The sequence below is a fragment of the Peromyscus leucopus genome, chromosome 22, assembly GCF_004664715.2.
Source record: "Peromyscus leucopus breed LL Stock chromosome 22, UCI_PerLeu_2.1, whole genome shotgun sequence".
NCBI classification, from domain to species: Eukaryota; Metazoa; Chordata; class Mammalia; order Rodentia; family Cricetidae; genus Peromyscus; species Peromyscus leucopus.
Window position 1 is genome coordinate 37909525 of NC_051081.1, and position 25296 is coordinate 37934820.

Here is a 25296-nt window from a genome sequence, read left to right on the forward strand (position 1 = left end):
TTAGGCAGTTGTTATAAAGAAAACATCTCTAATGGAGCCTGTTAGGAAAACAAGATAGACTGTTAATTAAGGCACACAAGACCGATTCAGGCATTGAGGTATTTAAATATTGGAAAGGATTATAAATATTATTATATCACAGCTTTTGGAAAATCTACAGTAGCAACTCAAAATTGTTCAGGACAATGAGAGGATTCTATAAGGTAGGCTTTTGCAAACTTAATGGTCTATATATAGTTGGTAGCTTTCTTTTATATTAATCACAGTAAGTTAGAAATAGACTGGATAGAGAGGATCATTTAAAACGGCAACTAAGTTTACCTAGGAATTAACTGAATGAGGTAATATGCAAGGCCTAAGAAAAATAAAATTCAGTTAAAAGAGACAGTTGAATAAAAGAAACAAATAACCACCTTGTTTTAAATTATTTTATCATACTTCCCTTCAGGTGTAGACCAAATCAGATTAAATGGACTAGAACCTCAGCTACACAGCTTCAATGTTGTGACCTAGAACAAGTTGCTTAACCCAATGGAATCTTAATTTCCTTACATATGAAATGAAGATAATGATACTTAGCATAAGATTGTATTAAAATAAATACATTACACAGGCTTGGTATACAGCGCTCTCAACACATTAACCATAATTGTGGTTAATAGTTACATTACTGCTAATACCAAAATGAGAATGTTGTGAATTCTTTTCAAATGAATTATACCTAAATTTTAAGTGTAAGCCCATTTATAATCCCACTATAATCTAGAGGGAGCAACCTAACAAGATTTCTGTTTGTTCTAGATAATAAACACGAGAGTCACAAGGTGAATTCTAGAGAAAAGAGTGCAATAAAGGAGCTTTGCTAGATTTTTATAGGTATACTAGAATGACATTAATAAGAAATTTTCACTTCTCAGGAATAGACAAAGTAATAGGACCAAAAACATCCAAACCTGACCTCTGTAGAAATAGTATATAATGATGGTGGCCACTACAAATACAGTTCATACTAGTAATATGGAAGAAAAGGGTTATTTAGTAAATGGTCATGGAAAACTGACTGTCCTTAACAGGAACAGTAGAAAGACAAAATAATTCCATTTCCTACTTGTTTGTATATGTAAATGCAAACAAATTCTAGATCAGCCTTGGAACTGCAAAAGCACTAGGAGAACTTACAAGATCCACATACTTATCATCATTTGCCTAAGAAATTAGTTTCTAAATAATGTACAAAAAACTAGAACCCAAATGAACTTGACTACAGAAAAATTTAAATTTTACATAGCAAATATATTCTTTAAATGAATAAAATTAACAGATGTAGCCTGATGAAAAATATATTTGTTATATAGATATGAAGAACAAGTTTATTAAATATAAATAGTAATTAAATTTAAATTAAATTTAAAAAGAGAAAGAATAAAAGTCTAACAAAAATTTGCAAAACATAGGAAGGTATAGTGGTGCACACCTGAATTTTTCAGCATTCTGAAGGCTGAGGCAGGGATATCAAGATTGATTCAAGATGAGTCCAGACTATATTGTGAGTACCTATCTTAATATCCTCTTCACCTCAGCCAAAAAGAAAAAAGAAAAAAAAATACTTTGTATTTATAAGGAGAAAAAAAATAACAAATTAAAAAAGATTTTTACCCTTATATATAAATGAAAGTCATAAGATTTGTTTAAAGTTAGTAAAAACAACTTAATTATGGAAACACTGGAGATGTTGGATATTTGTATTTAGTTAAATGTAAATATATTTAACTATTTCAGAGTATTGTTAGCATTTTTTTTACTTACAAAATTTAAAGTACATATACTTTTGAGCCAGAATTATGCATTATATATTTATGAATTTTCCCCTAAAGATATATTAGCTACAAGTATTCATTGTCAGATGCATAGGATATGTATCATGGCTTTGTGCATATTGACAAACCAAATAATTCATAAAACAAACTGAAAGTCCTTTAATAGAGGGCTTGTAAAACAAGTCTGTATAGCTTATGATATACTATGATATTGATGTAACCAACCGTCTTATTAAGTAAGAAACACAGAAACAATGCAAAAGAAAAAGCCGAGAGGTCAGAGCTCAGAGCCAAAATCTCACCCTTCTGCCTGCGGTGTCCCAGCTTCCCGAAAGAGGGCTCTATTTCCTGTCTGTTCGTCTATTTAAAGTATTTTGTTCTGCCTTCTCATTGGTTGTAAACCAAAACACGTGACTGCCTCGTCACTGTCTGAATGTACAGCCCCCTAGGTCTTAAAGGCATATGTCTCCAATGCTGGCTATATCCCTGAACACACAGATATCTATGGGATTAAAGGCGTGTGCCACCACCGCCACACTCCTGCTATGTCTCCAATAGCTCTGACCCCCGGGCAACTTTATTTATTAACATACAATCAAAATCACATTTCAGTACAATTAGATTACCACCACAGAGGCCATCAGCAAAGATGAGGTTGCTTTACACAGGTTGATATGGGAAAGTAAAGGAAGGGTGGGTGCGTGGGTGCGTGCGTGGGTGTGTGCGTGCGTGCGTGCAACCTGGGACTGGCTGATCAGGCCAAATTGGCTAGTCAGAAAGCTTCAGGTATCCTCTGTTTCCACCTCCCCCGCACTGGAACTACAAGTGCATGCTGCCATGTGTGCCTTTAGATGTTCACGGTGGGGGTCAAGGTCAGGTCTTCATGCTTGGTGGTAAAAACTTTACCCAGTAAGCTGTCTTTCCCAGCCCTCTCCAGATCCCGCTTCTTTAAATAACGAAACCAGAAACAAGACTAATTGGGTGGGTTGTGTTGGCTAACACCTGTAATTCCAGCAATCTGGAAGGCTGAGTAAGAGGATTCCACAAGGTCCAGCGGAGCTGGAGCTTAAGTGTATGACACTTAAAAAAAGTCACATTAAAAGGAGGCCATTTTCAAATGAGAGAGTCTGTTCTGCAGTTGTCTGGGGCATCTGCTGTCTGTGTATTGAGACTCAGGTTACAGGGTTAGGGTAGTAAAGCATGAATAAGGGGTACTCAGGCCAGCTTGTAGTGAACTGTAGCTTCAGAAGCCCGCGAGTCTAGGCTTGGTTAAGAAAAGTCAGACTGGGCTGAATAGGAATTCTAACCTCATACTCTTTGTTCTCGTTCACTTTTGGCTCTCTCTTTCTTTGGCATTGTTGATGAGGAAAGTGGAGGAGAGAGGTATCATTCAGTAGGAGAAAAATTATAGAGGTCTTTGGTTTCCCCCTTTGGCTGTGAAGCTCATGCTTGGATAAGGCCTTGCCTGGGGCTGTGCCGTGGGACAGCCCAGACCAAGACTCGCTGAGCACTGCCAGACACCAGTTATGCACAGTTTGTTTGTGTCTTCAGTGCACATTGGGATTTCCTCTCTCTCCCCTCCCCTTCCCTCCCCTCCCCTCCCCTCCCCTCCCCTTCCGGCAGGGGCGTTGTTGAGACAGACCTTTTTTTGGTGTTGCCCTGTCTGTCCTAAACTCACTCTGTAGACCAGGCTGGCCTTGAACTCACAGAGAACTACCTGAGTGCTAGGATTAAAGGTGCGCACCACCACTGCCAGACAAGTTTTTTTTTTTTTTCTTCCTTTTTCGAGACAGGGTTTCTCTGTGTGGCTTTGCGCCTTTCCTGGAACTTTGGAGACTACGCTGGCTTCAAACTCACAGAGATCCGCTTGCCTCTGCCTCCCGAGTTCTGGGATTAAAGGTGTGCGCTACTACCACCCGGCTAGGATTTTTAAAATTTATAAATGTAGTAGTTTTTTCAACAGGTTCTCCAAAGAGATTGTTATTTAGTAAAACTATTTTTTTAAGTAACTCATAAAGGTCAGCAAATCTGGTTGTAAGTAGATATGAAAACATCCTAGGGTAGAGGGTGTAGTTCCAGGTTCATTCGATGCACGCCTTTAATCCCAGCACTCGGGAGGCAGAGCCAGGCGGATCTCTGTGAGTTCGAGGCCAGCCTGGGCTACCAAGTGAGCTCCAGGAAAGGCACAAAGCTACACAGAGAAACCCTGTCTCGAAAAACAAAACAACAACAACAACAACAAAAAAAAGTTCTTCTCTTCTGTACCCCTTCCTTCTTTTCTGCCTCTCTCCTGGTGACTTTGGGACCAGGACTGTGTCCTGAGTATCAACTCTAAGGAAATGTGTAACTGAAGGGTCAGTCTGTGGCAAGTTACTCTTGGCATGTGTTTTTCTAATGTGTGTGATTTTTCACATTTATTTACTTACTTGTATATATGCATGTGCACACATTTGTACCATATATATGTGGAGGCCAGAGACCTTTTGGAAGGTGGTTCTTTCCTTCTAACATGGGTTCTTGGAATTGAATTTGTCATTTGGTTTTTCTTACCCACTGGTACCCTCTAACATAATTAATACAAAGTTAGTTGGGTATTTAATAATGTAGTATGAACATGAAAAGAGGGAATAAGTCTTAAATAACCTTTAAAATGGTGTGTTTTTATGCATGATAAGATGAAAGGGAGAAGAGCCCTTGTGGTGTTCTCTATGCTGGTTGGATGGTGTTAACTGTTCTTTAAAACACACACATGCAAAATGTACAGCAAAACTTCCTTTACCACCTGACTGACGGCATAATCCGAGCCTTTTCTCTGTTCTGCCCAGTCACGTAGCAGCTTATAAGATAATCACTCAGAGACTTCATATTAATTACAAACTATTTGGCCTGTGACTCAGGCTTATTACTAGCTAGCTCTTACATCTTAAATTAACCCATTTCTATCTATTGTATCACCATGTGGCCAGTTGTAGCTGGAAGTTTTCCTGTGTTCCGCCTGGTCCCACAGCCACTCAGACCCAAAAATAAATGCACAGAGGCTTATATTACTTTCAAACCATATGGCCATGGCCTATGGCTCAAGCTTCTCACTAGCTAGCTCTTAAAACTAAACTTAGCCCATTTTTATTAATCTGTATGTTGCTACGTGTTCTGTGGTTTTACCTGTGTGCCATTACATGCTGCTCCCTGAACAGGATGGCGTGCCCTCTCTTCTGGATTTCCCACCTGCCTCTAAGCTGCCTTCCCATAGGCCATGGCAGCTTTATTTATCAACCAGTCAGAGCAACACATTCACAGCATACAGAAAGACAGCCCACAGCAGCCAGAGGTTTGCCATTACTTTCACATCTTGCTTCTTGGTTGGCTTGCTGGCCTCTCCCCAACTTAGCCCTCTTCTCCCTGTATTTCTGTTTGGATTTTCCTGCCTGACTATATCCTGCCTTGCTATAGGCCAAAGCAACTTCTTTATTAACCAATGGTAATAAAACATATTCATAGCATAAAGAAAGACATCCCACAGCATACCTAGGCTCTCAGTTGATAATAGGAGTGAAATATATTAGAGGAGTTAATGCCTACTGAGGAGTTTCTCTCACTGTTTGAGAATTAGTGTGTTGTAGAATTGTTTGGCGGCATTTACTGAAATTTCTGATTCTTTGACTGTAGACCCAGGGGTCCTATTTCACCAAATTTGGAAAAGGTTTCAGAAACTTGTTTTTTTAAACATGCGGGCCCCCCCCCCCCCCCCCCGCTGTGTTATTGTTCTAGGCCTTACAAAGATCACATTTTCAGATACAGTACTTTGAAGAGTCTCTGGTCACTAGTAGGCATAATAGGGTTTTGTGTGTGTCCATGTACTGCTCTTACGTTACTGAACATGTCATAGTACTCCAAGGTGAATGAGAACCCTTGGAACGTTCGTGGTTGCTACTCAAATTCACACAGTTATTGAGCCCTACAATATGCCCTGAGGTGTTAGTAATCTATAGTAAGAGACTTGTTTAAAAAAAAAATGGTGTGGTAGTGCATGCCTGCACTTTCAGCACTTGGCTACATAATGAGTCCAAAGACCAGCCTGAATTACCTTTCTCTCTTAATCTCCCCCCAAACTCACAAGAAACAAAAAACAGAACAAAAATCAACAATAACTTTGATTACACTTATCTTTCATTCTCAAAGGTGAATGCTTTCTCCTGTATTGTTTTCAATATTGACAAATATTATATTTAGAATTAATCTATATGTGGTTTATCTTTTTAAAAGATTATTATTTTATTTATCTGTATGTGAGTGGGTATATGTACACATGAATGCAAGTGCATTAGAGGTCAGAGGTATCAGATTCTCCTGGAGTTGGGGGTTTCAGGCTCTTGTAAGCTGCCTGATGTGGGTGCTGGGAATTGAACTTAGGTCCTCAGGAAGATCAGCATGCACTCATAATGACTGAGGCAACTCTCCAGCCCCTATATGTGGTTTATCAAGAGCTTGGAATTTAGGTATTGTATAGTGTTAGGAATAATTTGAAATGGTGAATTAAATCTTTACTTTTAGTGAAAGTTTTAGTATTTTTCCATTCCCAGAAAGAAAATGTATCTGCAAGTTCTCAGGGAAAGCCCTTTTGGACTTGGTGGTAGTTTTACAGGATTACTGTTTACATCGCCCCCTTTTAGTTACTTAAAATTTTTTCATACAATGATCATGTTCATTCCCCTCCCCCCAGCTCTTCACAGAGCCTCCCTACTTTCCTACCCACCCAACTTTATGTTCTGTCTCTCTCTATTCCTGTCTTCTCTCTCTCAGAAAATACAGAACACTTCACAGATTTGAGTGTCATCTTTGTTCTTGGGCCATGCTAATCTTCTCTATTGTTCCAGTTTAATGTATGTACTGCTGAAGCACACACTCATTAGTGTTTTGTATTCGTTCACATGAGTGTCTGGGTTTTTCTGTGGTATACACTCTCCTTGAGTTTGTAAGAAAATTAAATTATCTTGCTTGAGAATGTGTAACTGTTGCTCAATTCTTGAAATCTTTAAGGATAATTTGACTTTCATAGAGGTTGTTTTATAGTATTGCCACAGTTGAGAAACCAGCATAGGTGTGCTTCGTTCCTGGCTGGTTTTGTACTTATGTAGAAAAATTTGGTGCCCTTTCCTCTTAAATCCTTAATCTTCAGAGGTCAGACAGTATCTTGTTTTCACAGAAGATGCTCAGTAGATTTTAGGTGAATAGACTATGCATGTAGTAAAATGATACTAATAGAATAAATCATCAGTAATATATAATATCTTGTGATACCAAGATACAAGGAATTCAACTCATTAGTGCTTTAACATTTTTGTAAAAATTTAGTTTTTGGCTCCCCAAAATTTACTTTAGCTGTGTTTCTTAAATTTAGTATACTTGTAAAATTAAGTAACTGTGACATTCTGGAAGTTTCTTGGTGACATAAAGCTATTCACTTCTTTCCTTTAGTCAAGACAGAGCCTAACTGGCTTTGAGCTTTCTGCTTTATTCACATTTGTGTTTGATTTTTTTTTCATCTGGATTTCAATTTTTAAACAAAATAACCATTTTGTAATGAGGCTATAAATTTTTCACTAAAAGAATGCACAGGGCTGGGACTATAGCTCATTGGTAGAACACTAAGCAACTTGTGCAAGATTCTGGGTCTGATTCCCCAGAGCTGACAAACCTTTCACACATGGAGCCTGTGTGCTTGTGGTCTGTGGAGTCAAATGCTGGGCCACTGAGCAGTATTCCCAGTACTGTCTTCTCAGTTTAGCTTTTCAGATAATTAGAACTCTTATAAATTTAAGTACAGTTAATATCAGCAGTGCTCCCTTGAATGGGTACATTAGCTCCAGTTTTGCCTTTGATATTTAGCATACGTTATTTGTGATTTTTAAAAAAAACCTTAAGGAAAAGCAAACCAAGTTAAGAGGCTGTAATATCTGGGTCAAGAAGGAGGCCACAGGAAGTGGAAGTGAAGTGTGAGCAGACATTGGTGTCTGTTCACTTTACTTGTGCAAGAGTGCTGGTCATGTCAGAGGTATTTTGAAACGGTTGGTTCAGTAATTTGGCCTACTGTCTTTTTTTCTCTATAACAGTTTTTCTGTTTTCTACTACACCTTGCACATCCACCAATCCAAGACACCTTATAGGTGAGTATTTTTCTAGTTCTCAAATGGCATCAGTTGTTCCCAGCTAGTTGCCGCTTCATTAAAACTAGGCTCTATTTTTCTACTCTGAATCAACAGGTATTCGATTCCACAAAGACTATTTTTTGTCCACAACTCTAAAAGTTGCCATCAGGGGATGTAGCTCAGTGATACTTGGCTATTGTGTGCAAAGCCCTGGGTTCCATCCCCAGGACCCTGCTGCATCCCCAACACCAAAACATGGTCAGTCTCATGATCATGGGTAAACTATTGGAGGACTGCTTTTTCATTACTCCCAAACCAACACTTCTCAATTCACAATAAGACTGCATTTCTTTTCTCTGGTGTTTATACTCTAAGGATTTTAAAATGCTAGTTTCAGATTTGTTTTTATTTATGTTTTAAGTGCTCTGAGTTGAACTTAGGCTCTTCCACATACTGCACAAGCACTTCACCACTAAGCTATATTTTCAGCTCTCTTTATAGTTATATAGTTATATAAAACACTGGGAAATTCGGGCTGGAGAGATGGCTCAGAGGTTAAGAGCACTGGCTGCTCTTCCAGAGGTCCTGAGTTCAATTCCCAGCAACCACATGGTGGCTCAACCATCTGTAGTGGGATCTGATGCCCTCTTCTGGAATAAAGTCAATAGAGCTCTCATATACTTGAAATAAATAAATAAATCTTTAAAAAAATGGGAAATTAGAACAAGTTAGTTTTATATTTAAAAATATGAAAGCATACTGTAATATTGTGAGATACAAACTGAGGAATTAAAAGGAAAAATACTTTAATAGTGTTTTTTAATTTTTCTAGAAAGTAAACATGGTTCCCAACTAAAGGCTTAGGAGAAACATGGAAATAATCTGTAGATGTTGTTTATCTCATGTAGTCTTCTGTGGTTAGATTAATTCTGCAGTCATATCTTTATACTCATGGATTAGAAAGGTGAAGCCTTTTGGATTTTTTCTATATTTGTGTTAGACTTATCTGCTTGGGCTTTCTAATAAAATTTTTAAAATTCTATAAGGAAAAGGATATTTTCCTAATGGCACTGGAAATAACACAATGTTATGTTCAAATTGTAAAGTTTGAAGAGGATTTGATTAAAAAGAAAAGAAATCGAAATCAAATCTGTCTCTGAGAATGGTGATGTCTGTGGGTAGTTTACAGTTGCCAGGCAGCCAGAGCCCTTGTTACACTGCATTGTTCAACCTCTGCCCTTATGAAGTTCCCATTATCCCAGCCTTCTGGTTAGGATGTGCAGGGCCCATTCACTCTGATGCTTGATAACAGCTGAATAGTTTCAACGTGAATTCCCGGACAGTCAAACAGAAGCACTAGAATGACAGGCAAAAATTGTCTTTGTACGGGCATGCTTTGTTTTCTCTTACACACTGGGCATGTGGTGAGGTGCATGACTAAATTTAGTGGTCCATTTGTGAAGTTTGTGAGTGAGCTCTTGTTTGCTAGTCTTTTTCCTTTGGTCACCTTTCTCTCCCCTCATTTTACCAGTCAGAACTAGTTACTGTCTTCCTCAACCATGCCTGATCTTGGCAACATGCAGCAATTTTTTCTTTTTCCTCAAGACAGGGTTTCTCTGTGTAACAGCCCTGGCTGCCCTGGATCTCGATCTGTAGCCCAGGCTGGCCTCCAACTCACAGAGACCCACCCACCTCTCCCTCCCTAGTGCTGGGATTAAAGTCTGGTGCCACTGCCACCTGCAATTTTTTTTTAAATGAATGTCTCAGCTGCCTTTGAACTCCTGTGTGTTTCCTTTCTTTTGACAATTATTCATTGTCAAAAAAAAATTCTTTTATGAATTTTCTGTAAGAACTTTGAGGAGGGGAAAACATGGATTTTCAAGATTTAGGATAAGAGTGCTTTATGTAAAAGTTAGAATTTGTGAGTCCTGAAGGAGAACCGTGTTCTTCAGCTGCTCTGGATTGGTGGATATGCAAATATCAAGCAAAGGAAGAACACGTAATAAGGAACACATGTTTCTTCAAACTTGGGGGAGAGTCTATTTGAGCCTCTTTCATCTGGTTACTTACTGAGTTGGCAGCACATTTTATATTATTCAAAAGGTTTAATGTATGTGTAAAATATCATGTAATTGGGAAGCATGCTCATGAAATAAAAATAATTCTTTTTATTCCATATTTCTCATAATTTTTGTTTGTTTGTGTGTGTGTGTGTGTGAGTGAGTGAGAGAGAGAGAGAGAGAGATGGCCCAGGCTGGCTTCAAACTTGATATGTAGTCCCATCTGTCTTGGAACATGTGGTCCTTTTTCTCAGCCACCTACAAAGTTGGAATTATAGGCATGCGTTACTACATCTGCTCCTAATCATTTCTGTTAGGTCCTTATTTATCGTTTACATGGCAGAGGCTCCTTGCAATGTATTTAAAATAAGGGGAATAACTAGAAAATAAAACTTTCAAGTTGTCAGATGTTCATGTTTGTATCTAAACTTGTTAAAAACAATGGCAAGATTGTATATTAACATTGCAAGAATTCAGTGATGGGCTCAACTGCTGTTAGCTTACACAAAGAGGAGAGTAGTTCTGGCTTAGCAATCCGGTTCTTACTGTTATATGTTTGTGGAGTGTGATGGGAAGTATGGTTTTTAACAACTGAAGAAAATGCCATTTTGAATTTTGTGACAATGGAAATGTCTCAGAGCTCCTTGCTTGCTTATTTATTATTTATTTTTGTGGCGTTTGAAGGCAGGGTTTCTCTGTGTAACAGACTTGGCTGCCCTTGCTTGCTTGTTTATCTATTTATTTTTGTGGCTTTTCAAGTCAGAGTTACTCTGTGTAAGAGCCTTGGCTGTCCTGGAACTTGTTTTGTAGACCAGCCTGGCCTGGAACTCACAGAAATCTGCCTGCCTACCTCTTGAGTATTGGGATTAAAGGGGTGTACCACCACCACACAGTTTATTATTATTATTTATTTTCTTTGAGGAGTAAGGATATTTTGTGACTGTGAAGAATTGAGGCTAAAGTAATAGAAAGACATGAATAAGTGTATAAGCAGAAAATTCATTAAGTTTAAGCTCCAGGGTAGTGCAACATGGTCAAAATATGTATTCATGTGTTGAATGATTTTAGGCACTGTGCCCAAGTACTTCAACTATGTTGTCCTTTTCTTCTTTATTGAAATTCACTAACTCTTAAATTAGTAGGGCAATGGAGATGTTATGCTTATATATTTTTTCCCCCAGAGCTGAGGACCAAACCCAGGGCTTTGCGCTTGCTAGGCAAACGCTCTACCACTGAACTAAATCCCCAACCCCTATGCTTATTTTTTTATAGTGGTGTTCCTTATTATTTGTACATGGTAACTAAAACAACTTTCTGCCTTTATCCTATTAATATGTACTGAATAGGAGTAGTTAAATTGCAAAATACCTTTTTTTTTTTGGTGATGATACATGAATATATAGGGGTTACACATATAGACTTGCACACCCTATCTTGAAGACATTTAGTTTGGGGATGATTGACATATTTAATGTATCCAGGGGTTGCTATGTAGGCTTTAGAGTACTTAATTTGAGCTTTAAAGCTCTGGTTCTTCCCTTAGATATTTCGAGAAGCCCGAAGAACAGTTCCTAGCATTGTTTATATGCCTCATATTGGTGACTGGTGGGAAGCTGTCAGCGAGACTGTGAGAGCGACTTTCCTGACCCTGCTACAGGATATACCATCCTTCTCACCTGTGTTTTTATTGTCTACCTCTGAAACCATGTACAGCGAGCTGCCTGAAGAGGTGAGAAGTGCTCAGATATTTGCCTTATTGTTAAAAACATAGTTGACTTGTTAAATAACTTTTAATTAGAATAACATCACACTTTTTATAGCAGATCTACAGCTTATTATTAGCCAGCATTCTTGTTTGGTATAATTTTCCTCACTGCTGTGAAGATTGAGACAGTTCATGCCTAAAACAGAGCCCCAGGGTGTGTGTGACTTCCTAAGAAAGCCAAGCTCTTGGATCACTAGTCCCCTTTTTTTTTTTTTTTTTTTTTAAATCACAAATAAGACTTTTATTTGTCACTATTAGAAATCTGGATTTCAAACAGATTCTTGGACTGGTGGTTCATATCCATCCGCTCGCTCAACTTTAGCACCTGTCTCATCACCAGTAGCTTTTCCAGAACTACCACCTTCACCATGGAGCTCCATGAGTTTTCCCAGTTCAAACTTGGGTTTCTTCAGCATTTTTACTTTTCTAACGAAGATATCATGAAGAGGATAAATGGACTGGCAAGCCTTTTCTGTGTCTTTTCCAGTGCTGTCTGGAATCAATTTATTAACCACTTCCTTCAAGTCATTTGTCTGCACTTCTCGGGTCATGATTTCCATTATCTTCTTCCGTATCTGGCGGACCTGCTGGTGCTGTGCATAAGAGGTCTTGCGTATCTGGTTATTGCGTTTTTTAGTGAAACCAACACAGAACAGACGGAGCAAATAACCATCAGTTGTCTTGACATCCACATGAGCTTCCATCATGGTCTGCCACTTTTTGACCATGGAACACATTTTGTCCCGGGTCAGATCCATGCCATGGAAGTTGGTCAGACAGTTTTTGCCCTGAACATCCTCGGTAATTAGCTTGGATTTTCTAAACGCAACTTAGTCATTCTGTAGATCAGCAAGGCTCACTTCAAACACACGACCCTTGAGGCCATCAGATGCGATTTTGGTTCCTTGAGTCCTTGTGACTAGTGTCTTTCCAATGTTTCTAATATTGAACATAGCCGGAGCTTTCACATCATACCAATCTTTCTTCGAAAATGGATCAACCACTTTCTTCTTGGCTCCCTTCTTGCTGCCTTTCATCAGGCGCTTGTTCTTGCCGACCGCCACGGTGCTGCGGGGAGAGCCAAAAGGGCCACTAGTCCCTTTTTAATGATCCTCTTTTTTCTTTGTGAGATTGGTTGATGGGATTTGACCTATAGCTTTTTATTAGTAGGATTAAACTTTGAGTGAAATATTATTGTGCATTTTTCTTTTAAAAATATATCTGAAATTTAAGACAGGTCTTGTCTATTAACAATGAGTAACTGTAACTACCTAACGTGGTTTCTGGCTACATACCTATAAACATGCATAGACATCTGTGCATGCCTGTATTTCAAGCACAGTAAATCTCAGCTGAGTGAATGAATAGAATATTTAAAAAAAAGATTAACACTACCATACAAGAATTAAAGTTGGGAGGGAAGAGAGACATTGAAAAAGTTAAAATGCTAAGAAAATGCTATAGTATGGGGCTGAAGAGATAGCTCATCAGCTAAGAATGCCTATAATCTTGCCAAGGGCCAGGCTGCAGTTCCCAGCACCCACATCAGTAGCCTCACAGACAGTTATAACTTCAGCTGCAGTGGCTACAACACCTTCTGTCACAAACCTACACTCACACATATATTCATAATAATAATAATAATAATAATAATAATAATATCCTTTTTGAAAAGCTGCAGTAGTAGAATATAAAATAAAATATTAACTTTATTACTGAAAAGGTTTCACTAAAAATGAAAAAGCAAGCCACGAACTGTGTGAAAAGATTTCATATAGGTCATTTATCTAATGAATGACATTAAAAATGCATGACAAACTCTTAAAACTTAATAATATGGAAATCCAGGGTAGGCAATTTGGCTCAGTGAGTAAAGGCACTTGCTGCCAAGACTGACAACCTGTGATCAGGCCATCCAAATGGTGGAAGGAGAGAACTGACCCTTGGAAGTTGTCTTCTGACTTCCACAGGCATGGCTACACCCACACACATGCACATGCACACACTTATACACAAGTAAATACAAACTAAGAAAATTCCATCACATGATTTTTGACAAGGGTTTTAAGTCTATTCTACATGCTAAAAAATGAAGCTGAATGCTTATCTAACACCAAATACAAAATCAACTCAAAACAAGTCAAAGATCTATGTAAGTGCTACAACTTCTTTTTTTTTTTAACTTGTAGGAGAGTGTATTTGAGGGTCATAGCTTCGGCAGGCAGGCAGGCATGGCACTGGAGCAGTAGCTGAGTGCTCACTTCTGGACCCACAAGTACAAGGCAAAAAGAGCTTTGAAACCTCAAAGCATAACCCAGGGACACATTTTCTAATCCTTCCCAAACAGTTTCACCTGCGGGGACTGGCTATTCCAATATATAAGCCTATGGAGGCCTTTGGGGACCATTCTTGTTCAAACCACCAAGAGTAGCAAGTGCTTTCCCAACGGAGCCATTTTTCTAACTTTTCCTAATTCATTTTGGTTGTGTTTATTTAAGGTGCACAACATGATGTTTTGATATAAGGCCAAAACCAAGGAGTTTCCTCATTTTCTTCTAGGAATTTATAGATTTCTTGTCTTACAATTAGGTTTTTAATCCATTTTCAGTTGATTTTTTTCCCCCACAGGGTCCAGTTTCTCATTTATTTAACTAATTAACATATTTCATTTATTGAATGGAGACAGGAGGAGTGGATGGGGAGGGGAGTAAATGGGAGCTACAACCTTTAAGGCTCTCAGAAGTAAGCATAAGTGGAAAACTTCATGACACCATGTTTGACAGTGAGTGCTTGGATATGACACCAAGAAGGCAAAAACAAAAAAGTACTGACTATAAATGAGTTTGGTCTTGCAAAAATTAAAAACTTTTGTACATCAGTGGGCACTTTTGGTAGACTAGAAGGCAAACCATGGACATGGGAGAAATACTTGAAAAAGTAAGAAAAGGTTTTATTAGGGAGCTAGGAGTCTAAAAGGTAGAAGTTAGACGTACAACCAACCAACCAACCAACTAAACAAACAAAAAAAAAATCAAAGACAGTGTTTTTTTGTTTTGTTTTTTTTTTTAATTTATTTTGTATACAGTGTTCTGCCTGCATGTTTTCCTGCAGGCCAGAAGAGGGCACCAGATCTCATTACAGATGGTTGTGAGCCACCACGTGGTTGCTGGGAATTGAACTCAGGACCTCTAGAAGGGCAGCCAGTGCTCTTAACTACAGAGCCATCTCTCCAGCCCTCAAAGACAGTGTTAAGTGTCGTTGTAATGAATGTGGATGATGCAGAAGGATCTAAGTAGTGTATCTTGGAAAGGAGAGCTGTGTACTGAAAACCTTGATAGAGTAGAGGTGAGAGATGAGAGTTGAAATTAGCAGACAGTAATGCTGAGATGAGAGCTACTGACTTAGGTTTACTTTGAATTTTCATGTAAGGTGTGATGGAGTAGTCTGTGAAATGTCTGGAAGCCTAGTTTACTGACAGCATAACCAGGATTGCAGAGGATACAATGAAATAGACTTAGTTTGGAAAAAACAGAGGGTGAGAAATACAGTGAAATATGAAGGCTTTGTTTGTTCGTTTGTTTTTGTTTTTCAAGACAAGGTCTCTGTGTAGGTGTCCTGGAACTCACTCTGTAGACCAGGCTAGAAGATATATGAAGACATTAAAAAGTTATTGTTAACATGCTTCCAGCTTCTGGTTCTAAATAATTATTCTTTGGTACTATGTAATAGCTCTCTGAGATTATTTCCAACAATTTATTATAATCAATCATTGGCTCTGCTTTTATCTGATATCTTTACATATATACTATCACTTTTTAATGACTTGGACAACTGGACATTTTTCCGTTGTGTTTTAGTTTATGAAGTCAAACCTTTTGCCAACAGAATGAATGCTCTGTGTTTTAAGAAATTGAAGGAATTGTAATTTGATTTAATATGTATGCTTTTAATTTTGTATTCTCTTTCTTTGTGTATGTGTGTATGTATAGGTTAAATGTATCTTTAGAATACAGTATGAAGAGGTATTATATATTCAAAGGCCTATTGAAGAAGATCGAAGAAAATTTTTCCAAGAACTTATTCTCCATCAGGCATCGATGGCACCACCACGAAGGAAGCATACTGGTAAGTCCCTGAAGCGTTATAAGAAAAAAGACAGAATGGAATTAAGAAATATGCAGATGGTCAGTCTTGGTGGCAAACACCTTTACTCACTGAGCCATCTCACTGACCTAGATGGACGTGTTGAAAATGGCCATTGTGTTGACCTGATCCAATTGAGAATTACATCTTTGTTAAAGTTTCATCAAGCACAACTTCAGATCTTCTGGTAGATTCTGCATTCAACAGCCCAAAAAGCCAAGGGGAAAAAGTTAGCAGTTCAATTGTCTCAGTTATTTGAAGTACCCGGTACTTGAAATGGCAGGTTATGAATAACAGAAGTTATTGATTACTTTGTGGACCAGGACAGGTTTGATAGTCAAAGAGATGGTATTTTAGTTACTTTTTTCTGTTGTTACAAAATGCTGACAAATAACATCAGGAGGGAAGGGTTGATTGTGGCTCACAGTTTGAGTAGACGCAGTCGATCCCAAAGAGAAAGGCACCACAGTGGTAGGAGAGCAAGACACTGCTCACTGCTCTGCAACCAGGAAGGCCAGTGAGTACTGGAGCACAGTTTGTTTCCTCCTCCTGGGCCCAGTCCATGCAGTGTGCTACCCACATTCCAAGTGTCCACCCTCCTCGCTTACCCCTCACCAGACACTTCTCCCACAGAACCAGAGGGGGTCCGTGCCGTTGACAGTGAGGTTGAACAATCAGAGTGCTCTACTTGATAAGTTTTTAAAATATGTTTTTAGAATATATTATGTGGATTTGAAAGACTACTGTAGTTTTGTTTTAAGCATTTATTTTTCTTGGGTTTAGAGCCATAGTATTAAGGAAAACTACAGAATTTGTTCCTTAGCTCTCTGAATTAGGGAAGCACTGCAGTGTAAGACATTGAAGAGGAATTTTTTTCCCAACTTTTAAAGGTACATAAAAGATCAGGTCTTGTTCCTTAATCTTTCAACCTCTATGAGGAAATAAACATTTTTGTTAAAATAATTTTAAGCCCATATTACCTAGTTCTATTTTTAAAAAAATGCCATTTTAATTAATTCTTTGAGAATTTCATACATGCACAAGTATATTTTTTAATATTTTCTTTTCTTTATTTATGAACATTGGTGTTTTGCCTGCATGTATGTATGTCCTTGTGAGGGTGTCGTGTCTCCTGAAATTGAGGTTACGGACAGTTGTTACCTGCTATGTGGGTGCTGGGAATTGAACCCGGGTCCTCTGGGAGAGCAGCCAGTGCTCTTAACTGCTGAGCCATCTCTCCAGCCCCAGCATAAAGTGTATTTGAATACTCACTCCCACTCTTCTTCCAGCTCCTACCAGAACCACTCCTTACCCCCTCACCCCCAGCCTTGTTCTTTATATGTCTCTTAATGGTTCTTGTAGGATACTAAATATTTTTCCCTTTCCTGTTACGTTGTTATGTTTCCATAAATATCTAATTGTCTTATTTTTTGTTGTTTGTGTGTTATGTTAGTATACCAAATATTTTACCCTGAAAACAGTTAATTTTACTCTTTTTTATACTCTTAGATAAATATATTTTTAGTCCCATCGATGTGAATTTACTCATTTATTTTGTGATAGACTCATCTGTAGCCCAGGCTAACCCTGAACTTAGGATCTTTCTGCTTCAGTTGTCTAAGTGCTGGGGCTGAATCATGCCTGGCTTGGATTCTCTGTTTTGGTGGGTTTTTTTTTTTTAATGTTTTATTTTTCTATATGTTTTAAATTCTTTACTTCTTGTGTATGTATATGATGGACAACTTTGTAAAGTTGTTCATTTCCTTCTGCCTTTGTGTGGGTTCTGGAGATTGAATCAAGTCCTCAAGGCAAGCACTCCCCCATTGAGCCAGCCATCTTACTGCCTCTGCCTCACTATGTAGTCTAGGCTGGCCTTGAACTCATGATTGTCTTATACTATCCTGAATGGTGGGATTACAGGTATGAGCCACCACTCTGGGTGTATTTCTCCTTTTTGAGTTGCTTCATTGAGTTTCACTTTTCATGCTAAAGATTCATGAAAATACTTAGCGTTTGAGTCCTGAGCTTTAGTATGAGGCCAAGAAAACAGAACAAAACTTTTTTTGTCTCTATTAAAATTAAAAGCTTTATAAAAGCTGTGGTGTGTTTGTTTTGTTTTGTTTTGTTTTTTTAGGCATGATCTCAACTGTGTAGCTCTAGCTGGCCTGAAACTCACAGAGATCCACCTACCTCTGCCTCCCAGAGTGCTGGGTTAAAAGCATGTGCTGCCACACCTGGCTTGCAAGATAATTTTTATAATCCATACACCTGACAAAAAAGTGTAATGAAGACTGTGTGAACATCTCTTAGCACTTGACAGTAGAAAATAAAACATTTCAGTAATAAAATGGACAAATGATTACAGCACACAGATGGTAAATAAACACATGAAAGAATTATATGTGGTGATAGAAATGTCTTATAACTCCTCCTTCTTATGATATAGTTTTACAAGATTTCATCAGTGGGTAAAATTGGTTAAAGTTTGTATAAGATCTTCATTATTTCCTTTTTTTTTTTTTCTTTTTTTTTTTCTTTTTTTTGGTTTTTCGAGACAGGGTTTCTCTGTGTAGCTTTGCGCCTTTCCTGGAACTCGCTTTGGAGACCAGGCTGGCCTCGAACTCACAGAGCTCCTCCTGCCTCTGCCTCCCGAGTGCTGGGACTAAAGGCGTGCGCCACCACCGCCTGGCCTATTTCCTTTTTAAAAATATAAAAATTACATTATTGTAATGAAATAAAAACCCCACAGGTAGTTTAACAGCCACTCAAGCAAGCACTTTCACAGACGCAATGTCTATACATTCCAGTGAACTACTGTATAAGAAAACAAGCAAAAAAGTCCACAACAAATTCAAAATTAGAAAAATTAATAGCTTTATATCTTTTCACAACCATGCATTCCTTTCTTCCTCATCACCTGATACTACCCTTTCTTGTTCTTCTTTCTACATTTTGTACCCACATGTACATTTGTTTTACATTATAGGCTAGGATCCACATGTGAGGGAGAACATGTAGGTTTTTTTTATTCCTGAGATTGGATCACCTTGCTTAATATTATACCATCTGTGTCCATCTATTTTGCCAGGAAAATATTTAAAGGAATTAGAGGATATTCTCATTAGAAAATTAATGTCTTAAGATGTTTAGTTTGTTTTAGGTACATAACGGTATTACAGATTTTACATATGCTACTTCAGCCTGGGTTTCCAACTCTTCCACAACCTTAAACTTTTAAGCTTTCCGCTCTGTGAGGCTGGAGAGATACCTTAATGCTTAGGAACATGCTGTCCAAGCATGGAACTCAGAGTCCTAGTGCCCATGTACAAACTGGACATGGTCCAGTGCTGCCTGTAACCCTATGTGGAGGAAGACAGTCTCACTGGAAAATGTAGGCTTGAGCTTGAGTGAGAGACCCTGCCTTGAAGGAATGTGACTGAGAGTGGTAGACAATGGTGCCTTCCTCTGACCTAGACACATATGCACAGGTCTACACCCCGAAATACAGATACATGCACACCTACGGGTGCACCCATAGTTTCTACTTTCCTTTTTCTTCCATCCTTGTAGGTATTATTCACGGTCCCTACTTGGGGTGCCCAAAACACATGGGGGTAGAATCTTAGAGGACTAGGGGGCTTATTGTGAGTTATCTTCTTACTCCCTTTTAATTTCCATTTGAAGTTTTACTACTTGGGTGTTTATGGTTCTCACATACTTGTACTTTCCTTTTCTTTAAAGATCGTTTTGAGAGAATGTAAGAAGTCCACCTGAGTCCTGCCTTGCCATGCTAAAATCTTTTTTTTTTTTTTTTTTTTTTGGTTTTTCGAGACAGGGTTTCTCTGTGTAGCTTTGCGCCTTTCCTGGAGCTCACTTGGTAGCCCAGGCTGGCCTCGAACTCACAGAGATCCGCCTGGCTCTGCCTCCCGAGTGCTGGGATTAAAGGCGTGCGCCACCAACGCCCGGCTGCCATGCTAAAATCTTAATGCCTTTTCTTCTCTTTGTAGCTCTGTGTGCTATGGAAGTGCTCCCGCTTGCACTACCATCTCCTCCTCGTCAGTTATCAGAATCAGAAAAAAATCGGATGGAAGACCAGGAGGAAAATACATTAAGAGAGTTGCGGTTGTTTCTCAGGGATGTCACCAAGAGGCTGGCCACAGATAAACGCTTTAACATCTTCAGCAAACCGGTGGATATTGAAGAGGTCTTGTTTCAGTAGTGTGCAAACAGTGAAGTTGAACTGGCTAAAAGAAAAAAAATATTGACATCTTTTTTGGAAGGAAAAAAAGCAAAGGCATGGATGAATATTACCCCTAGCATATACAATTTTAATCCATGTGATAACTATCAGTGTCACCAGCAAACATCTGGTGACTTTTGAGTGGAATTAGTGACCAATTTGTATATGTCCTCTTAATTATTACTGATATCTGTGATCACCTACTCTTCAATTTAAGAGGAGGATTAAATTTACTTTCGTGAAATGTCCATAATAGACTATTTTTATTCCAGGATAAATCCTGCTTTTAAAAGTACATTGACATCAATGCATTGGTGCCAGTATTGGCATTTCCTTAACTGTTGGTGTCTGTGAGAAGAGGCGGGAAAGCTTTTCCTCCACCTAGTCTTTAGTCTGCTTTAGAAGGGCTTCTTGCTAAGTCACTGCTGGAAGTTAAGCACATCCCATGTACTTAAATCTGTCCTCTCCAAAGATATTCTCTGCTCCCAGTGGAAAATTCCTCATTTTCTTTGTGTGTTGTTCTGTGTAATTGTGGGAACTTGGTTTGTGATGGTGAGAAAAGGAATTTTCCATTTGGAATATACTAGAATGCCATCAATGAAAAAGAAAACAACTTTATCCTGGGATAATATAGTGTGGATGACCACAATATAATCTTTACTGGCCTTCTCCTTATAGTTCAGACTCCATGTTTGAGCAGTTTTGGTGTTTTTAGTTCTTTTTTTTTTTTTTTGTCTCTAAAAATATTTGAATTATAAAATGATTCAAAATTTAATGTTGTGTCCTAATTGTGAAATCTGTGTTTTTGGACCTGAGCAGATTCCTTTGGAACCATTACGTCATCTGTGACTGGGAAGAATGAGTTAGCGTTACATTTTTCCATTCAACGAGTCCGAAAATACACATCTTCCCTTCTTTTGGAATAAAGGGACTGTCAGAATTCTTATTTGAATGTTTATCTACAATGTGTAGCATTGTCCATTTGACTTTTTCAAAAAGCATGCAAGGTCATTGTATTACTCTTCTAGTGTCACAGTTGAGGAAGTTTACTGGTGATATAGTCAAGTTTTGGAAGTTTTTTCAAATTTAAAGCCCATAGTCTTTCTTTTAATTCAAGACAGAGTCTCATTATGAGACCTGGATGACTTTGAACTTGCAATCCTCCAGCTCAAATTTTGAGATTATAGGCATGCACCACCATGCTTGAAAGCCCGCAGTCTTTCATCCTTTCCACCATAGCTACCTTCTTTCTGCCTTTTCCCACTGGAATAACAGGACATGTAAGACATGTAAGAAATGCTTTTAGCTAAAAAAAAAACAAAAAACAAAAAAAAAAACCCCACAAATTTTTAGATAATATTTTTCCTTACAGTGTTTTCATTTGAAACTATCAGTTAATTTTAAAGATTGCTTTTCATGGTCCTAAGAACTAAGTCTTACATGCTCAGCAAGGCTCCACCAAGCAAACTGTGCCCCAGCCCTGAAGGCTGTTAAAAGAAGAGCCAGCCTCCCATGCTTAGATGAACTGGTTTTCTTCTCTCTCAAGAAGCTTTTTTTTCCCTCCTAATCACAGAATTTTTGGCAGATTTCAATTGTCATCTATTTTTAAGAGAACATAACATAAGTGTTGTAAATCATGGTAAGGAAATGGAAAGGAATAGAAATGCTAACTAGGTGTAGGTAAAAATTTCAGTTAATGTTATGATCCTCTTTTCCATCTATTTTCATTCTGGTCTTGCTCTCAAAGCTGAAGTAGGAGTATCAGGGGAAGACTAGAAAAGGGAAAACAAGATAATACCTGAGTGGTTTAAGACATAAAAGTGTATATTCAAATAGTGAGTTAGAAGTGGCTAAAATCTATCAAATTGAAAGTCACCTGAAGGAAGCAAAACATTAAAAAGCATACTGAATTTAAAATTAAGCATGTGCTAAAATTTCATACTCTTAATAGTATAAAACTCAAAGTGCCTTTCTGTTTATAAATGTATAAACTTAAGATCATGACATCAGTGTCATCAGAAGCTGTATGAAAACAAACCTCACTTTGAGAGAGTAGAAACTGTCCAGAAGTTGGTCCTGAGCTAGTTTTAGACATTGCTCATGCTGCTCTCAGACCACAGTTCACTACTTGAGATTGCCACTTGAGAAAACAATAGACAGAGCTTGCTAATCCTTCCTTACTGGTTATGTGACATTAAAATGTAAAACTTACTATATAAATCCTGACTGAATGTAGAGACAAGTCCAGCAAACCCTTTACAAGTTAGAAAAACAATACTTATTTAATTGACTCAGAATGTGTGTAATGACTCCAAAGGAGTAGAAGATACTTTCCATGAAATGGTTCACCTTATCATAGAGTTAAAAAAGAAAAGTTTGTTGAAAAAACTAAAACGCATACCAGAAATTCTCTAGTAGTATGAAAATCTCTGCTTTTATTTTCCTTTGTTTTTCTTTTTCTTGAGGTAACAACACTTACTGATGCTTATTGGGTACTTTACCCACACATTCTCTTCTCAGATAAACCCAAAGGATTTAAAACCCAAAACTGACTGTTGGTTTCAGATTTCAAGATGAGCACCATGAAGCTTTTCATGGAAAGTATGTCAGATAGTAACTTTAGTAGAATAAATAGCCATGAATAGCACTGTCATTTTACTCTTCTATAATTAACTACTTAAATTTAAGTTGTCTGTTTTCAATTTGTGCTTTTATGAACTAAAGCATATAAACAGCTAGATGTAATTTTTATTAAAGCGTCCTATTTGTTTTAGGTTTCAGATTATCTTGAAGTAATCAAAGAACCAATGGATTTATCAACAGTAATAACTAAAATTGATAAACATAATTATCTAACGGCTAAAGATTTCCTGCAAGATATTGACCTCATCTGTAGCAATGCTTTAGAATACAATCCAGACAAGGACCCTGGAGGTAAGGACACTTAGGGCAAGGTGCCAGTTTTGGCATTCATGTGTGCCTGTTTTAAAAAGTAATAACCTACCTGGAAACACCATGCCTAAGCAAGAAGGTTTTATAGTTCTAGGCACTGTGTTTTTGTGCAGGATTTACTTTCCATTTTCCTTTTAATTCTTATACTGAATTCTAATTTTATTCAGACTGATGGAATAGTTAGCAAATGAACTTAACTTAAAATTTGTTTAGCCAATATTAGTCATCAGTAGTCCACTAAACACAGAATTTTTAATTTGTGGGAAGTCAGGATTGGATAAGTTTATATATCAAACTCTTAAAAATAAGACAATGTATAGGATCACACTGTATAGCCCTGGCTTAATGTAAACCAGTCTGGGCTCAGACTCACAGAGATACTCTTGTCTCTGCCTACTCAGTGCTGGAATTAGAGCATGCCATGCCCAGCCCTATGTATCAGAATTATCCCTTCTGTATAGTGGAGGTATTCTTTTTTAATTTTATTTTACTCCTCATTCCATTCTATACTTTCCAGAGGCGTCAATCCTTTTGACACAGTGACATGATGTTATTATCATCAAATGTGCAGGTCAGGTTTGTAGCTGTCCTGGAAATCACGTCTCTAGTGGGCTACAGGTTGGACATGCCTGTTAGTCTGTAGTTGCAGCTCTTGTCATTGCCCTCCAGAAAGAAGCACTAAGAACATACCTATAGTTAAACAAGGTGGATTGGTTGTAAATAGAGATGGTTTTTATAACAAGAATGCATGTCATGGCAATCATTAAGGATTTGGTATTATGTAATGTTAGGGAAAGTGTGAGAAAGTGGGACTTAGCAGTGAGTTGGATGTTGCTAGGTAGCCAGACTATTTTGTGATTAGGTATTCTAAGAACTTAGGAAGTGAGCTGGTTGAGATAGCTCAGCAAGTAAAGGTGTCTTCTACCAAGCCTGGAGACCTGAGTTTGATCCCTGGATGCCAAGTGATAGGAGAGGATCTATTTCTGCAAATTGTCCTCTGAACTCCACATGTATGCAGCCTTGTCTCCCCCACCTCAAATATTTTTAAGTGTGTGTGTGTGTGTGTGTGTGTGTGTGTGTGTGTGTGTGTGTGTGTATGTATTTACAGAAGAATCAAGCAGCACTAACACCCCTAAGCAGGACATAGTGAGAATAGGATTATGTGTGGTCATTTTTGTGCTTAGGACAGTGTTCATGTTTTGTTCTGTGCTTAGATGTAATTACAGAATTTTTTTATTTGGCCCATCATCGTCACACAGTGGCTTTGTGTGGTGCTTTTTTAAACATGAATACATTTTGAGATTAAGCTGATCATGCTAGGCTAACTCTACACAGAGAAACCCTGTCTCGAAAAACCAAAAAAAAAAAGAAAAAAGAAAAAAGAAAAAATTATATATAGATGTAATATAACTAAGGGCCTATTCCTGGACATATTAGATCTTTTAGTTCTTTCCCCCTCTATTATAAATATGAATAAATATTTTTATAAAATGGCACAGATTTGTAATTCCAGCAACTTAAGACTCTGGGTATGGTGGTGTACGCCTTTGATCCCAGCACTCAGGAGGCAGAGGCAGGTGGATCTCTTAGTTCGAGGCCAGCCTGGTCTATAAAGCGAGTTCCTGGACAGCCAGAGCTGTTACACAGAGAAACCCTGTCTTGAAAAAGAAAAAAAAAAGAACTTTAAATAAAGGAAGGGCTGGAGATATAGCACAGTGATTGAGAGCTTTCCTAAAATGTGTGAGGCCCTAAATTTCATCCCTTATAGTACTTCCCAAATAAAAATTATATAGTTATGTGTGTATCTTCAGATTTTGTTAGTGCAGTAATTTGATGTCCATGAGGGTTTCTTATGTCATGCTGCACAGAATGGGTGTAGGAAACAGGTGAATTTCAAGCTCCTTTTACCCCTTTCATTGTCGCTCAGATGAGATCAGATGGCAGTGACTGCGTGTGGCTTTGACCTTGTGCCCTCAGCTTCTGGTATGCGGTGGTGTGGCGGGAATGTGCTGTGATGTATGCTTCTGTCTATGCTGCTACTCTCTAGTTTTCCTATTTATATAGTAGGGGTAACAATGGAATTCCTTACTTGGGGTTGTTGTAAGGATCAAATAAAAAAGTGTATTATGTTGAATGTTACGGTGTTGCCATTTTCCTATTGTTCAAATTAAAT

At 38.1% G+C, this 25296-nt stretch overlaps 1 protein-coding gene and 2 pseudogenes across 3 annotated transcripts in view; 1 reads left to right on the top strand and 2 right to left on the bottom strand.

Annotated features, from left to right (window-relative positions):
* Positions 1 to 25296, top strand: part of Atad2b (ATPase family AAA domain containing 2B) — a 132108-nt gene that overhangs the window by 79853 nt on the left and 26959 nt on the right. For 2 of the 3 annotated variants that reach the window (XM_028875559.2, XM_037198134.1), the window contains exons 19-22: positions 11567 to 11752; positions 15778 to 15913; positions 19939 to 20135; positions 22946 to 23105. In XM_028875559.2, coding sequence (XP_028731392.1) covers positions 11567 to 11752; positions 15778 to 15913; positions 19939 to 20135; positions 22946 to 23105 — 679 coding nt within the window. The remainder of the gene's footprint in view (positions 1 to 11566; positions 11753 to 15777; positions 15914 to 19938; positions 20136 to 22945; positions 23106 to 25296) is intronic. The other variant, XM_028875563.2, reaches the window with a different exon arrangement.
* Positions 6617 to 6716, bottom strand: LOC114697490 (annotated as a pseudogene).
* LOC114697341 lies at positions 12014 to 12933 on the bottom strand (annotated as a pseudogene).